Genomic DNA, 17,534 nt, shown 5'->3' with positions numbered 1-17,534 from the left:
CTTGTGCAGTCTTGAGTTCTTCCTCAGGCCCTGCAAAGTGGCTTGTCCCTTTGTGTTGGAGAATGGTGCTGCCATGATTCCAGACTTGTCATTCTCACATGGTTGCTGACTAGGAATGGGAAGGGACTCTTTCTGGGCTCTGTATGGAGAGAGAAGTCCTTTTACTCACAGAAGCCCCAGTAAATATGTCCTGTCCTTACAGCCTTGACAGAGTCCTATGCTATCCCCAAACCAGTCACTATAGGCCAGTAATGATAAGGCTGAGACAAGGGGAGGAGTGGTTTCTTAAAGGAAATTTGGGGTACTGTTAGGATGAGGAATGGATGCTGGTTGTCCAAAAAAAAAAAAAAGTCATCCATTGCCCAAGGTGCACAGCTGGTGACAGAGCTGGGACCTGACCCTGCCCACGCTCATGCCTACCCATTTGGTTCACACAGACTATCGAAAGACTGACATGGCTTCACCTGACGTTGCTGGGCCAGTCTCCAGTGAAGGTGTCATCACTATTCTGTGCCGTCCTGTGTACTGAGTGAGCTCCTCCAGTCTGGGGCTCAGACTGAGCTTGCTTTTCTGTGGACTGGAGCCAGTGCCCATAGCCAAGCAGTGCAAATCATTCCAGAGTCCAGCCCAGGAGTTTATGGGATATTAAGTGTTAATGTGTGTAGCAGGTGTTTTATGTCCCTGACAGTGGGCTGGTCTGTCATCTCTGGCATTTTATTTACTTGATGAGCTGCCCATCCCAGTGGGTCAGCTCCCTCCTTAGGGCCCCAAGGGAATCCACCTTGCACTCTAGGGATGCATGCTCCAGAATGGGTCTAGGGACTCAAAGCTATCTTTTCCATTTGATGGGAGGAAGCTAAAGGCTTTCTGGAGACGGTGGCAAGGACTTCCTGGTGAGGGAGAGTTGTACCAGGTGTATTGCCTCCATGGGCCACAAATTTGGGAGCTGCGATCACAGGAGTGCGGATGCACTTGCAGGATCAGTTGGTCGATCCGGGCTCTTACTTTCACCATGCACAGACCCTGTGCTTGAGACTAGAGTTCACATTTGTGAAATGCGTGAACTGTCTGCAACAGAGCAAGGGGGCCCCTGGGCCTAGGATGTGGTGAAGCAATGTTCACCCTTCAGCCTGCCAGCCCAGGAGGATCCAGCTTGTTGGGGGAAACCAGGCAGAGGCCCACTTGCTCCCTGGTTGGCAGTGTTTGGACCTTCTCTGACCCCCAGATCCTTTTACTTGAACCTTGTTTCCACCTTTTTCTGAAAATGTTTTGGGCACTTCCACGTGCCTGACAATTACAAGTTTCAGTCTGGTCAGTCTCTACAAGGAATACCTCTTGAGCCCTCAGCATATGCCTGAATAATTTATTCCAAGTGTCTACAGCTGCCCCAAAACCGCAGTTGAGTGTGGGCGCTGGGCGACTCCCACTCTCCCACAGCAGATGCGGGGGAGCACCTGGCGTGGTGGCTGTGACCGAAGATTCTAGTTGTCCTTGATGGGGGGTGGGGGGTGCTGGGCCTGATTCTGGATGCCTGCTTGGAGCCATTCCTTGCTTGGTACACCCCTGCACTTCACCCCATTTTCACCACCGACTCCCAGTTCTCCCTGGGCGCCCGCCCAGGCAAGCCCCCTGCCACCCCGCCCACCCACAGGGGGAGCCCTACTGAATCACAACCGGTAAGGGGTGGGGGCGCAAGGGGGCGGAGCGAGCCCCCTAGGAGAAGCCCATGCTGCCGCACCTCCTCGATCCCGCCGCCAGGATGGCCAGCAGCCGAGCCGTCCTTCTCGCGAGACGCAGTGCCTCCCGCACCCCGAGCCCCTCCAAGCCGGAGGCTCCTGCAGGTGATAGTGGACGAAGGGGCGGGGAGCCTGGAGACCGCCGCGGGCCGGGTCCCCGCGTCTGGGACTCGAGAGGCGGGGGGACGCGGGTACCCTGAGCCCGCAGCCGTCCCTGGGACCGCCCAGCTTGTCCTGGAGCGCCGGGAAGCGGCCTCCGCCGCCGCTGACCAGAGCCCCGAAGACGTCCTTGTCGGGGAAGGCGTCCCAGGGACCTGTGGCTCAGAAGGGTGGGGGGCTCGGCCTGAAGCCAGCGGGAAGGCCGAGGAAGTGACGACGGAGGAGAGGGCCATCTTCATGGAAGAGGCGGGGGTGGACATGGGGAAGCAGCAGGTGGGAGAGGAGAGGGGGGTGGCGGAGAAGCTGGTGAGGGAGAAGAAACTGGAGGTGGGAGCAGAGGCACAGGAAGACCCGGGCCCCGTAAACTTTGGTGGCCCAGATGTGGACCCGGTGGAAGCCATCCGCTGGGAGTTGGAGGCCGTGAACGCCCAGGCAGACAGGGCCTACCTGCGCCTGGAGCGCAGGTTTGGGCGCATGCGCCGGTTTCACCTAGCCGAAGGAGCTTCATCATCCAGAATATTCCTGGCTGTTGGGTTACCGCCTTCCTGAACCACCCACAGCTGTCAGCCATGATCAGACCCCAAGACGAAGACATTCTCTGCTACCTGATGAATTTGGAGGTGAGGGAGCTCAGGCACGCGAGAACCGGCTGCAAGTTTAAGTTCAGTTTTTGGAGCAATCCCTACTTCCGGAACAAGGTGATCGTGAAGGAGTATGAGTGCAGATCCTCTGGCCTTGTGGTATCAATCGCAAGTCGCATCCACTGGCAACGGGGCCAGGAATCCCCAGCCCTGGTCCACAGGAACCGGGACACTGTCCACAGTTTCTTCAGCTGGTTCTCACAGCACACACAGCCTCCCAGAGGCGGACAGCGCTGCCCAGATTATTAAAGAGGAACTGTGGCCCAATCCTCTGCAGTACTACCTGCTGGGGGATAGACCTCACAGAGCTAGGAGAGGCCTAGCAAGGTGGCCCACAGAGGCCCCTCCTAGGCCATATGGTTTCCAGTCTGACTAAGTCCTGCCCTGGGACTACTTAAGACTCATTTCTGCCTCCTGGGGACCTGTGCTTAGGCCAGCCATGGCACTCTGCTGTCTGCTTTCTGTTCCGTGTACTCTGACCCCTTTGGACTTCAGTGGACTCAACTCCAAGACTGTGGCCTTCATGGCCATGCTCATCTGTTTCCATGCAGCCTCCATGCATTCTCATGACTGTCACATGCCACAGTGTCTGCCTAAGCACCCAGTGCCGTGGACATGTACTGCCATCAGCTTCATGGCCTGGACCTGTCTTTGATCATGGCTTTCCCTCCCTTTTTTGACATGGGCACCTAGAAGTCATCACTGGGACAAGCAGTGCCTACTACTTCAAAGCCACGACATGTTGGGCTTCATGTTTATCCTGCCCCCACACCTGGCTGTGGTAAGCTGAGTCTCATCATCCAGGATGAAGTGGATGCATTTGGTGCTGGATGTCAACCAGACTTGGACATTCCAGGTCCCCAGGACCACAGGTCAGGCTACTGGACTGTTGGGCATTTAGCAGAATGGACATGGGTGAGGTCAAGGACATGAAGCAGTGGGCAGTGCTCTGGGTTGGTCCTACCTCTCAGGCTGCTATTGGCTTGTGAAGGATCGTGCTCTACTGATCACTGGCTATCACTCTGCTCATGAGTTTTGCCCACGTTGCCCCTCATCCCTGTTGCCTGCTCCCGGGTCTGCAAGGGCCTCAAGACCTGCCTGTGAACCCAGGTGAGCCACTTGCCAATACACCACCCAAGCCCCCAGGAACACTGCCATGCTGGCACATCTGGGCATGTTTCAAGGCAGGGGCAATAACAGGGTCCCTTCCAGAAGCCTACCTTCCTGACTCCTAATCACTGGACTTACACAGAATCCAACTCCTCTGTCTCCACCTGTTTTTAGGCTGCCAAGCTGGGGGCACTGGAGAGGGGGTGTTTCTGCTCATGAAGTCTGTCTCCACCTGCCCAGATTTCATGTTTCCTTTCTTTTCCTTTCTTTTTCTTTCATCTCCCTTCCTCCCTCCCTCCCTTCCAAATTGTTTTTAGTGGGTGGTTGGGAACAAAGTGTGTGCCATTAGAATAAGGCAAATGTGTATGGGAGTTCCCGTTGTGGCGCAGTGTTTAACGAATCCGACTAGGAACCATGAGGTTGCGGGTTTGATCCCTGGCCTTGCTCAGTGGGTCAAGGATCTGGCGTTGCAGTGAGCTGTGGTGTAGGTCGCAGATGCAGCTCGGATCCCGTGTTACTATGGCTGTGGCGTAGGCCAGCAGCTGCAGCTCCAATTGGACCCCTAGCCTGGGAACCTCCATGTGTTGTGGGTGTGGCCCTAGAAAAGACAAAAAAAAAAAAAAAAAAAAGAGGCAAATGTGTATGTATACATCAGTTTGCTAAGTTTTATTGCCATTGTCCACCCAGTGTTTCCCAGTGTTTTACTTTTTTATTAGCCATGTCTGTGGCATGCAGAAGTTCCTGGGCCAGGGATCACGTTTGTGTCATGACCCAAGCCACAGTGGTGGCAATGGCAGATCCTTAACCTGCTGAGCCATCAGGGAACTCCCTCACATGTTTCTTTCTTCTTCTTTTTTTTTTTTTTTTTTTTTTTTGGTCTTTTTGTCTTTTTAGGGTGGCACTGAGGCATGTGGATGTTCCCAGGCTAGGGGTCCAATTGGAGCTATAGCCGCCGGCCTATGCCATAGCCACAGCAACATCAGATCCGAGCTGTGTCCTCAACCTCCACCACAGCTCAGGGCAATGCCGGATCCTTAACCCACCGAGTGAGCCAGGGATCGAACATTCATCCTCATGGATGATAGTCAGGTTCGCTAACTGCTGAGCCACAATGGGAACTCCACGTGTTTCTTTTTATTTCCTTTAGAAAGTGATAGCTCAGAAACAAACAACTGAAGAAGCAAGGTTTTGTACAAACAGCTGAGGAGATGGGCTTTCTTGTTGACTTTGCTACTCTGATTATCTCCAGAGAGGGAGAGTTGTCCTGTAGATTGACAGAGCTCTCTTTGCCCCCCTTTGCTCCAGCACCCCCCCCCCCAGCAAGGGGGACAGTTCAGGGCTACAGAGCAGGGAGACTAGGAGCTCTGGGCCCCCAGGAGCAGGGACAGCACTTTGTTTTGTTCTGTGCTATGTTCTTGGAAACTAACTTTAGCCCCAGCTCTACTTTCTTCCACCAGGTCTAAAGCCCCTTAGGATCCCATAGGTACAGGAGCTTAGCTGTGTCCTCCCAAGATCCCCTCCCCAGGCTTTTGGGGCTGTCTCCATCTCATTTGGGGGGAGTGACCATACCCAGGCTCCTTTCCATGGAAGGCCTTGTCTTCTGCTCTCGAGGACATGGAGAGGCCTTGACACAAAAGAAAGGGGCACTGCTCTTGGCAGAGGGGAGTGCAAGAGAAGCCAGAGCCAGCTGCGAAGGGAGGGATGGCAGAGAGTCTGCAAGGGGCAGGAGGGGAGCCCCCATGTCTTCCTAACTTTTTTTTAAAAATTATTATTTTTTTCCCCTGTACAACATGGGGACCAAGTTACATATACATGTATACATACTTTTCCCTCCCGTTGTTGTGTTGTGATTTAAGTATCTAGACATAGTTCTCAATGCTACACAGCAGGATCTCATTGTAAATCCATTCTAAGAGCAATAGATTGCATCTGTTAACCCCAAGCTCCCAATCTCTTCCACGCCCTCCCTCTCCCCCCAGGCAGCCGCAAGTCTATTCTCCAAGTCTATGATTTTCTTTTCTGTGGAAACATTCATTTGTATTGCATATTATATTCCAGTTATAAGTGATATCATATGGTATTTGTCTTTCTCTTTCTGACATATTTCACTCAGTATGAGAGTCTCTAGTTCCATCCATGTTGCTGCAAATGGCATTATTTTGTTCTTTTTTATGGCTGAGTAGTATTCCATTGTGTATATATATGCCATCTTCCTAATCCAGTCATCTGTCATGGACATTTGGGTTGTTTCCATGTCTTGGCTATTGTGAATAGTGCTGCAATGAACATGCAGGTACATGTGTTTTCCTAACTTTTTTGATTCACCAATTTCAAAGAACTCAGAACACTGCAGTTTTAGAGGTTCCTTCAGTCCAGGTATGACTTGTGTATGTAGAAAGTTCCCTTAGGGAGTTCCCATGGTGTCTCAGCAGGTTAAGGACCCGACTTAGTCTCCAGGATGCAGGTTCGATCCCCTGGCCTTGCTCAGTGAGTTAAGGGTCTGGCATTGCCATAAACTGCAGCATAGGTGGCAGATATGGCTTAGATCCCACATTGTTGTGGCTGTGGCATAGGCCAGTGGCTACAGCTCCGATTGGACCCCAAGCCGGGGAACTTCCATAAGCCACAGGTGTGGCTGTAAAAGGAAAAAAAAAAGTAGAAATTTAATGCTGTGTTTTTCATTTTGTTGCTTATAAGTCAGACCCCTAAGCATCCCCTTCCTCATTTCCATCCACTGGGGACGTTGAGCTGTCCAGGCCTGATTGTTGCTGTTGGCTGAGGACATTTACCAAAAATATGTAATTTTTCTATGCCATTTGGACACTTGTGTGGCTGTTCATGACTGTTATTAAGTTGTTAGGCCTGGTAATATAACACTGAACTTAGACGTTGTTTGAATAAGTTGGTTTTGCAGGACTTAAATCTGGAAACTGTTACCATATCCTGTGAGGATAACCTCCAAAAAGAAATCTGTAGCTCTGATGGTCTTGGGTGGCCGTGTTGTAACTGACATCGCTGCTTTGAGACAGGAAAATAGTTACTGATGTGGCTTTGTCCAATCAGAAGAGGATTCATGGTATTTTGTCTGCTATTGCATGATGAAAAAATAAAAACCTTTCAGCTTGGGAAAAAATAACTCAGATCATGTTACTTCCGCATTCAAAACCCTGCTTCGGCAGAAAAAAAAAAAAAAAAAAAAAAAAAAAACCAAAAAAACCATAATTCCTGTGGCTGACGATTCCAGCATTTTCTGTTCCCTTCCAACATTATCCATCAACCTCCCTTGACTGCCCACGCTCGCCTCTCTGCTGCTCCTTAAACACACGAAGCACATTCTGACTTCAGGGTTCTTGCACTTTTTCTGTGGAATTTTCTTCATCTGCAATTCCTTCAGGCCTCAGACAAAGGCTTCTTCTGAGGCTTCCCCTGCCCAGTCTGCCTAACATCATCCTCTGCTCCTTCTCACTGCTTCTCCCCTTCTCTTCATGGTTTCCTGTCACTTGTAACCCTCCCAAGTGATCTTGTTTTCTTCTCTCCCTTCCCCCTCTAACATGTATCAGGACTTCCTTGCCCCATGTGCACCCCAAAAATTATTTGTGTGAAACTAGTGACTTTCTCCAAATGTGTCAGAGTACTGTGCTCGGCCTGACAACGTGGTTCCTGTCCCCAGGATTTCACTAGGGGGAGGTGTGTGGGGACAATGAAGGGTGGCCATGTAATTTGTCTTCAGCTGGGACACATTTAGGAGTGAAAGGACACTACTAGTAATTCCAACAAGACAATAGGCATAACTTGTACATAACAGACACCCCAAAGAGACAGAGCCCGGCTAAGTCCAGCTGGGCCTACAGCTCTGTCCAGCTGTGTGCCATGTAGGATCAGAGGGTGGAGACTTCTGTGAAGCTGGGACATGGAGCTGGGCTTTGAAGAGTAGACAGTAGTTTAGAAAGTGGGGCTGGGGAGTTCCCGTCGTGGCGCAGTGGTTAACGAATCCGACTAGGAACCATGAGGTTGCGGGTTCGGTCCCTGCTCTTGCTCAGTGGGTTAACGATCCGGCGTTGCCGTGAGCTGTGGTGTAGGTTGCAGACGCGGTTCGGATCCCGCGTTGCTGTGGCTCTGGCGTAGGCCGGTGGCTACAGCTCCGATTCAACCCCTAGCCTGGGAACCTCCATGTGCTGCGGGAGCGGCCCAAGAAATAGCAACAACAACAACAAAAAGACAAAAGACAAAATAAATAAATAAATAAATAATTAATTAATTAAAAAAAAAAAAAAGAAAGTGGGGCTGGAGGAGTTCCCTTTGTGGCTCAGTGATTAGTGAACCTGACTAGGATCCAGGAGGATGAGTGTTCAATCCCTGGCCTGGATCAGTGGGTTATGGATCCGGCATTGCTGTGAGCTGTGGTGTAGGCCGGCAGCTGTAGCTCTGATTGGACCCCTAGCTTGGGAACCTCCATATGCTGTGGGTGTGGCCCTAAAAAGCAAAAAAAAAAAAAGGCTGAAGAAGGAGAAGAGAATAATTCTGAACAGCAAACAGCATGACCAAAGACACTGGGTGGAAAATGCACCATGTGATCAGGGCACAGCATGTGCTCTGGCTGTGGATGCTCAGGAGAGGTGAAGCTGGATGGGTGGGTAAGGCCATTTCCTGGAATTAGGACCTCTGAATGCAAAGCCAAACCATGGTCCAGTGGGTAGCGGGGAGGGGCATCAGCTGTGCCTCAGAGGTGGGCCAGCACATGGGGCAGCTGGAGTCAGGGGGCCGCAGTGTCTGCCACAGCAGCTCCCCAGTATCTTCAGTTTGAATCTTTTCCATCTGTCCATACTACAGCTCTTCCAGGAAGCCCTCTATGATTGCCCTAGTCCACAGCAATCTCTGCCACCTTCCAGCTGTGCTCAACAGCTGTCCCTGATGTTCCCAGGGGAATCAGAGTGAGCCTGAAGGCGGCCTTGTGACCCTGAAAGCTCCTGCCCTACATGGTTTGCCTACGCTGTGCCTGGTGTTTGGCAGGTGCACTTTGGCTCCTGCAGCCCAAACTGCAGCCCTGCTGCACCCTACACGTCCTTAGGCCTTTGACCATGGTGTTTCCCAAGGCAGGTGCTACCTGATCTTTCTGTCGCACGGCCAGTGGCACACTCCCTTCACTCTGTGACTGGCCTCAGCAACTGGGGGGCTCGGCGCTCTTCTGGGGCTTGAGTTTGTCCTCAGAGCCCACTCCTGCTCGCTCATTTATTCAGACCCGGTGTCACTCATTTTCCTATCCGCATATCTTAGCATCCTCTGTACTGAGCACCTGGGGCAGCAGACAACTCTACTCAGGTGTCTGCCCTCAGTGAGCTCAAGAGTCCCATGAGATGGGACTGAAAACAGTGATAATAACCACTGACATTTAGTGGGGACCTACTGTGTGCAGGGACTTACATGAGTATAGTGGCCAGAGTGGCTCTTTAAACCTGAGTTGGAGTTCCCTGGTGGTACAGTGAACTCTGCCAGGTTGAGGATCCAGTGCCACTGATGTGGAACAGGTCAAGGCTGTGGTGTGGGTTTGATCCCTGGTCCCAGAATATTTGTATACCGTGGGCACAGCCCAAAAATAAATAAATGCCGCTAAACCAACCTGAGTCAGGTCATGTCTTCTCTCTGCTCTAAACTCTCCCAATGGCTCCGACCACTCAAGAGGAAAAGCCAGCTGCTCCTTGTGGCCGTCGAGACCTTCAAGATCTGACCTCGTCCCCTCTCCAGCTTCATTTCCTACGCCTCTCCTCCTCCAGATGGCTTTCCAGGGACACCAAACTCCTTCAAACATGGTTCAAAATCCTACCTGCCCTTCCCTTACCTGGAACCTTCTGCTGTTTGCATGGCTGACTCCTCGATTCACTAAGGTTCATGCAGCTCAGCTGATGCATTAGTTTCACCTCCTCGGGGAGGCCGTCCCAGACCATCCTTTCTGAAAAACACCCCGTCACTCACCCTCCCAGCCTCTGATTTGGGTTTTGTTCTAGCACTTACAGCTATCTTCCTTTATGTGATGTACTGATGTCTTGACCGCCTTTGCCTCTGCAATCACAGGGATTTTGTCTTATTCGCTGCGGAACAGCCCTCACCTAGGACAGTGACCAGCACAGCTGGGGACTCAGGAGCCCTGTGGAATGAATGCTTCACCCCGAGTGAGGTTCAGGAGGTTCTCACAGGTGGGCAAGGGGAAGACCATCTCCAGAGATGGGAACTCTACCACTCAAGGCAGCCCTTTGCAGGCATCACCCTGGAGTTGAGGTGATGTTCCTGGGCCCATCCCTGGTCCCTCCCATGGAGAGACAGACACCCGGCTTACACACACAGGCTCCAGGGATAGAGGAGGGGGCTCGGGGGAGGACTGGCGTCCTGCTTTGCTGTGAAGAGGAGACACGAGCCTCTGCTTTCAGAGGTCTGCCCTATTCTGTGGTCCTGGGAAGCAACTTTGGATAAGTTCTTTTCAATCAGAAAAATCTGTCTAGAAATTACAGCAATTACTTGTTACCTATGACCACCCTGATTACAGCTTGGGGGACTTTGATATTTTCCTCCAAGGACACGATTTTAGCACAAAAATTCAAGGACATCTCTAGTATCTGCTTTTGCCCTTGTGCATCAGGAGAACTCAATCTGACTTAGGCCAGCGAACTTCGAGGCCCCCACCTCACAGGCCCCACTGCCAGAGCTGACGCAGGACTTCGCCGGCAGGGGCTGTGGAGAAGCCAGCACCAGCTGCGAGGCTGATAGGCCTGCATGCTTGCCTTTTTTGGGCTGCGCCCAGGGCATGTGGAAGTTCCCGGGCTGGGGATCAAATCTTTGTCACAGCAGCAACCTGAGCCACTGCAGTGACAATGCCAGATTCTTAACCGGCTGTGCCACAGGGAGAACTTCTGCCTGCATGCCCCTGATTCTCCACCGTGTGTCTTTGGGCACATCTTTTTGTGGCTCTTAGCCCCAGTTTATCATCTAAGGGAGAACTTGGAATTCCTTAGCAGGATGAAAAAGCCCCTTCAGCTGTCTCCCCTTCCCCTCCACCTCCAACCCTCCAAGTGGCTGCCTCAGTGACGATGGTTTTGTTTGCATCTAATAGAAACTCTAACTTAAACAAGATTGTTTTTCCTTACATGGATATCCAGAGGTGAGATGGGCTTTGGGGCTGATTGATTCAGCAGTTCAATGATGTCTTTAAAGATTTGGGCCTTCTCGATCTGCCATCCTTCTTCTTGTTCCAATTTCAAGTTGGTGCCAAGATGGTTGCAGTAGCTCCAAGAGTCGCTTTGCGATATGGCAGCTCCCGAGAAGGCCAAGTGTGTCTTCCCATGACTCACCTAAAATGGAGGAAAACCTTCCCAGAAGCCACTCTAGGTTTTCCAGATCCTGCATCTAATTGGCTAGAACTGGGTAACATGTCTGCTCTTGAATCCCTTGCTGACAAGGGGGAGCGTGGTACCATGACTTGCTTGGATCAAACCTCAAGGGTGAAATGGGTGTCTTCCCACAGTGCCCAGTGGGACAGCCAAGACTGTCGTCTCTAAGAGCTCTCAGTCATAATTCAGCTCTCCAGTGGGACCCCTTAGATGGCCTATTCACCCTGTGATGGCCCTCAGGATTCAACTGCAAGGCTTCTGGACCTAGAGCATTCCTTAAGTCCAGCCAAGGCACTGCCAAACTTAGATTCCCGGGATGTAGGCCCTGTAGACTCACCTTTGGTGAGTGCAGAAGGAGTAACTGATTGAGCACCTACTGTGAGTGACCCTTTCATGTCCTAGTACTCGTGTAGCCCTTGGCAGACTGCGTGATCTTACATGTTAAAACAGGGAGCAGTACACGGAGTTCCCGTCGTGGCTCAGTGGAAACAAATCTGACTAGGTTGAAGATTCAATTTCTGGTCTTTCTCAGTGGGTTAAGGATCTGGCGTTGCAATGAGCAATGGTGTAGGTCACAGATGCGGCTCGGATCCTGTGTGGCTGTGGCTGTGGCTGTGGCTGGCAGCTAAAGCTCTGATTGGACCCCTAGCCTGGGAACTTCCATATGCATTTTTTTCCCCTAAAAAGGGGAAAAAAAAAAAAGGAGCAATGCAATGCAGACTTCTGCTTTTTTTTTTTTTTTTTTTTTAATTTTGCTTTTTGCTTTTTAGGGCCGCACCCGTGGCATATGGAAGTTCCCAGGCTAGGGGTCAAATCCGAGCTACAGCTGCTGGCCTGTACCACAGCCACAGCCATGTGGGATCCGAGCTGCATCTGCGACCTACACCACAGCTCACAGCAACGCCGGATCCTTAGCCCACTGAGTGAGGCAAGGATTGAACCTGCATCCTCATGGATACTAGTTGGGTTTGTAAGCTGCTGAGCCACAATGGGAACTCTGAGATTTTGCTTTTAACCAAGATGAATTAACAGGGGTGAGATTTAGCCTCCCACCTGAAATGACCAAAAATACTAAACAAAATATATGGAACAGTGGTTTTCAAGACTTTGGATACTGACCAGCAAAGGATATTAATCCCAGACACATGGGAAACAAGCGAGGTATAGCTGCCCAGCTCACTGCCTTGAGTGAGTTTTCAGGCCACAGCATAAGCAGGGAGACTGAACTCCTTCTGAGATGAGGAAATGGTGCTGAGAGTCTGGGGAAACCAACATAACAGGAGTTCAGAAATGGGCAGAAGATCTGAATAGACATTTTTCTAAGGAAGACATACAGATGGCTAACAGGTACGTGAAAAGATGCTCACTATTGTTAATTATCAGAAAAATACACATAAAAAAACGCAATAAGGGAGGTCCCACTGTGGTGCAATGGTATCAGTGGCATTTATGCAGTACCAGGACACAGGTTCGATCCCTGGACCAGCACAGTGGGTTAAAGGATCCAGCATTGCCACAGCTGTGGCATAGGTCATACCTGTGGCTCACATCTGATCCCAGGCCTGGGGACTATATCGCCTCACACCTGTTAGAATGGCTATTATCAAAGACAAGAAATAGCAAGTGTTGGTGAGGATGTGGAGTAAAGGGAACTGTGGTGCACTGTTGGCAGGAATGTAAATTGGTGCAGCCACTAATGAAAACAATATGGAGTTTCCTTGAAAAATGAAAAAACAGAACAACGATATGATCCAGCAATTCCACTCCTGGGTATCTATTCAAAGAAAATGAAAATGCTAACTCAAAAAGATAGGAGCTTTTATGTTCACTACAGCATTATTTGTATTAGCCAAGATATAGAAACAACCTATGTCCACTGGTAGATGAATAGATGAAGAAATTGTGGTATATATACACAATGAAATATTATCCAGCCATGAGAAATGAAATCTCACCATTTGCAACAATATAGTTGGACCTTGAGGATATTATGGTAAGTGAAATAAGTCAGAGAAAGACAAATACCATATGATTTCTCTTATACACAGGAAAAAAAAAAAAAACCCAAAACACACAGATGCAGATTGGTGGTTGCTAGAGATGTGTGCGTGGGAGGAGAAATGGGTAAAGGGGATTAAAAGGTAAAAAGAACAGGGGTGAGAGTGGGAGGTGGGGAAAAGAGAGAGAGACAAGTTCATAGGACAGAACACCAGAGAGCCAGAGAGAGAGCTGCACAAAGAGAAATCCCAGGGGACCTGCAGAGGGTCCCCTTAAGTATTCACCAGAATACAGATCAGCACAAGTATGTGAGGAAACTGCCTGAGGCCAAGTAATGAGCCAACAGGAAGAATGAAACAGTGCCTGTGCGCTCAAGTGGGGAATAGCGTCTCCTCCCATCAGCCTCGGCGTTGGGGAGAATATCATGTTGTATTGGGCAGACTATTCAGAAAGGTCTGGCCTCAACAGTGGCCAATCATTAGCCCTGCTCTAGAATAGCTTAAAAAAATCTTTGAGCAAGACCCAAAAGGATTAAACGGTTTCCAAGTAACTTAACTGTCCTAGAACAAAGCTCAAGAGGATTTACAGGATTACAAAAATATCCAGCACCTAACAAGGTAAAACTCAACTTCTGGCATTCAATCAAAGATATCAAGCTTTTAAAGTGGCAGGCAATGAGGAAAATGAGCAATCAAGACTACTAACCTACAATTGCAACAGATGTTAAAATGAGCAGATAATGGTATACTTTATCTGTTTAAAAAGTTAAGTAGACTCGCACATATATGGTCAAAGGTGTCAAGACCATTCAATAGGAAAAGGACAGTCTTTTCAGCAAATGGTGGTGCCAAGAAAACTGGATCTCTACATGGAAAAGAATAAAGTTGGACCCTTACCTTACACCACACATTAAAATTAAGATGGGTTAGATACTTAAATGTAAGACTGAAAACTATAAAACTTTAGGAAGAAAACACAGAGGAAAAAGCTTCATGATACTGAATTGGGCAATGATTTCTTAGATATGACACCAGAAGCACGGGTAACAAAAGAAATAGGTAAAATGGGCTTTGTCAAAATTAAATTTTTGTGCATCAAAGGATACTATCAACAGGAAACAGCAGGCAACCCACAGACTGGGAGAAACTATTTTGCGAATCATATATCTGATAAGGGATTAATATCCAGAATATATAAAGAAATTCTACAACTCAATAACAAACAATTGAAAATTGGGCAAAAGATCCCAATGGACATTCTCCAAAGAAGATATACAAATGGCTAATAAGCACTGACAAGATGCTCAACATCAGTAATCATTAGGTCAATGCAAATCAAAAACATGAGGAGTTCCCGTCGTGGCGCAGTGGTTAATGAATCCATCCGGCTAGGAACCATGAGGTTGCGGGTTCAGTCTCTGCCCTTGCTCAGTGGGTTAACGATCCGGCGTTGCCATGAGCTGTGGTGTAGGTTGCAGACGCGGCTCGGATCCCGCGTTGCTGTGGCTCTGGCGTAGGCCGGCGGCTACAGCTCCGATTCGACCCCTAGACTGGGAACCTTGATATGCCGCGGGAGCGGCCCAAGAAATAGCAAAAAAAGGACCAAAAAAAAAAAAAAAAAAAAATAAGAGACCACTTCACATTTACTAGGATGGATGGTTATTTTCAAAAAGCAGAAAATAACAAGTATTGGTGAGGATGTAAGGAAAATGGAAATTTCCACATAAGCTGGTGGGAATATAAATGATACAGGAAAACAGTGTGGTGGCTCTTCAAAAAAATTAAACATAAAATTACCATTAGAGCCAATAATTCCATGCCTAGATATATACCCAGAAGAACTGAAAGCAGGGCTTGAGCTAATATTTGTACACTAATGTGCACAGCAGCATTATCAACAATAGCCAAAAGGTAAAAACAACCCAAGTGTTTACTGGTGGATGAATGGATAAGTAAAATGTGGTATATTAAAGTTTTAAAGGAGTGAAATTCTGATACATGCCACAATGTGAATGAACCCTGCAGATGTTACATTAGGTGAAATACGCCAGACACAAAATATAATCTGATCCCACTAGAGTAGTCAAATTCAGACCAAAAGGAGAAAGGTCATTATCAGGGGCTGGGGAGCAGAGAACGGGGAGCTAGTGCTTAATGGCTATAGAGTTTCAGTTTGGGATAATGGAAAATTTCTGGAGATGGCTGTTGGGGATCACACATTTTTTGTACAAATTATGTTGCACAATTTGTGAATGTACTTGATGCTTTTGAATCATACACTTTAAAATGGTTAAACAGGAGTTCCCGTCATAGCTTAGAGCAAGCAAATCTGACTAGTATCCATGAGGATGCAGATTTGATCCCTGGCCTTGCTCAGTGGGTTAAGGATCCGGTGTTGCCATGAGCTGTGGTGTAGGTTGCAGCACCTGTGTTGCTGTGGCTGTGGTGTAGGCCAGCACCTGTAGCTCTGATTTGACCCCTAGCCTGGAAACTTCCATATACCATGGGTATGGCCCTAAAAGCAATATATATATATATATATATATATATATATATATATATATATATATAGTATATTATACACTTACATTATATAAAATATGTATATTTGTATATATCTATTATTGCCAATAGGCTAAAAGTAAAAGAATGGAAAAAAGATATACTGTGCTAACATTAGTTAAAAGAAAGTGGGATTGGTGATATTAATTTCAAAGTAGATTTCAAAGCAAAGACTATCACTGGGGATAAATTCATCCAAAGGTCAATATGAAACTAACAGAGTTTCAAAATACATATAGCAAAAACAGAACCACAAGGATAAATATACACATCTGCCATTATAGTTAGGGACTGTGACACCCCTCTCTCAATTATTGATAAAACAAAGCAGGCAGAAAATTATTAAGCATATCATAGACTTGAATAACTCTATGAACCAATTTCACTTAATTGACATTTCTATAACACTCTACCCAAGAAAAGCCGAATACCCATTTTTTTCAAGTGTACATGCACTGCTTACCAAGATAGACTGTATTTTGGGCCATAAAACAAGCCTTAATAAATTTAGAAAGATTCATGTCACATAGTCTGTGCCCATTATGGTGTCTGCCCACAATAGAATTAAATTAGAAATCAGAAACAGAAATTCCTTAAAAACACAAATAGAAATTCCTTGAAAAAAAAGATCCCAGTATTTGGAAACTAAATAACATGTGAGTCAAACATGTAACCAAATGGAAATCAGAAAGTATCTTGAACTGAATGACAACGAAAACACAATGTATTAGTATTTTGTGATCTTGCTAAAGCAGTATTTAGGAAGAAATTTAGAACACCTATGTTAGAAGAAAAAATAAATAAATGACATCAGCTTTCATCTTAAGAAACTAGAATAGAGCAAATTAAAGAGTGCCATCTACTCTCACCATTCAGCACTGTATTAAGAGGTTGTAGTCAGTGCAATAAAGCAAGAAAAAGAAATAGAAGGCATCCAGATTGGAAAGGAAGAAGTAAAAAAAAATTTAACACAGACATCACGATCATCCATGTAGAATTCCACTGGGATATACAAAAAACTAAACAGGAGGGTTAAAGATCTAGCATTGCTGCAGCTGTGACTTTGATTCAATCCCTGGCCCAGGAACTTCCATGCGCCACGGGTGCAGCCAAAAAAGAAAAAAAACAAACAACAAAACAAAAATGGCTACTAGAACTAATAAATGATTTCACAAGATTTTAGGATGTAAGATCAGTACATAAAACTCAATTGGATTTTTATTTCCAGCAATGAAAAATTAGAAATTAAAAATTATTTTTATAGTGGCAGCAAAAACATGGTGCTTCAGTCGAGTACTACTGAAGCAGTCAGCTGCCATGGTACCCCTCAGCAGGCTAGCTCAACTACTGGTACTTGATAGCTTCTCTGTAAAAGGGGGCTAATAACAGAACATGCCTCAGAGGATCATACTCGAGATTGAAGGGCTAATACCTAGGAAGTGTTTTAGGGTCTGGAATACAGGAAGAATCCCGTGAATGACAACCAGCACCCTTCTTACTGAGGGTTGGCATTGGAGTGGATATAACAGGCAACTGTTGCTTTTTGCTTTGCATCTCTCGCATTGTCCTGTCATCACCCATTCCAAGTGACTCTGGTGGGGCTGAAATTCCAATACTCTTGGAGTATGCAGCCCATAAGAGTACTCTATCTTCTTAGATAGAGTGATTGGTCCAAGATGTACAAAAAGTACATCAGACCTTTCCTGGGATTTATCTATATTGAATATATTCACATAGGGAGATTATCTTTTTCTTCTGGGCTTTCTAAATTGGCTAATGTAAGCCTAGAATGATCTATGCCATGCTCTCCTTGCCTCCTCCAGAAGAGACTGTTGACCATGGGATAAAATGGCACAGAGAAAAGCACAGTGGAGAAAGGGAGAATCTTAGGGCTATCCTTTGTGTCCCTGGATCAATCTGGACCCGAAGCCAAACCACTCCTTTCCTTGA

The 17,534-nt window shown here is 47.6% G+C and overlaps 1 protein-coding gene across 1 annotated transcript; it reads left to right on the top strand.

The window, feature by feature from the left end:
* Positions 1,475-4,079, top strand: LOC106506652 (putative testis-specific Y-encoded-like protein 3). The gene is given in 3 exon segments (XM_021078362.1): positions 1,475-2,385; positions 2,388-2,743; positions 2,745-4,079. Coding segments are annotated over 3 exon segments (777 nt in total). The 5' UTR covers positions 1,475-2,132; the 3' UTR covers positions 2,913-4,079.

Source organism: Sus scrofa, chromosome 17 (assembly GCF_000003025.6).
Source record: "Sus scrofa isolate TJ Tabasco breed Duroc chromosome 17, Sscrofa11.1, whole genome shotgun sequence".
Classification (NCBI taxonomy): Eukaryota; Metazoa; Chordata; class Mammalia; order Artiodactyla; family Suidae; genus Sus; species Sus scrofa.
The sequence above is the reverse complement of the archived record's forward strand: the minus strand, read 5'-3'. Positions and strand labels throughout refer to the sequence as shown.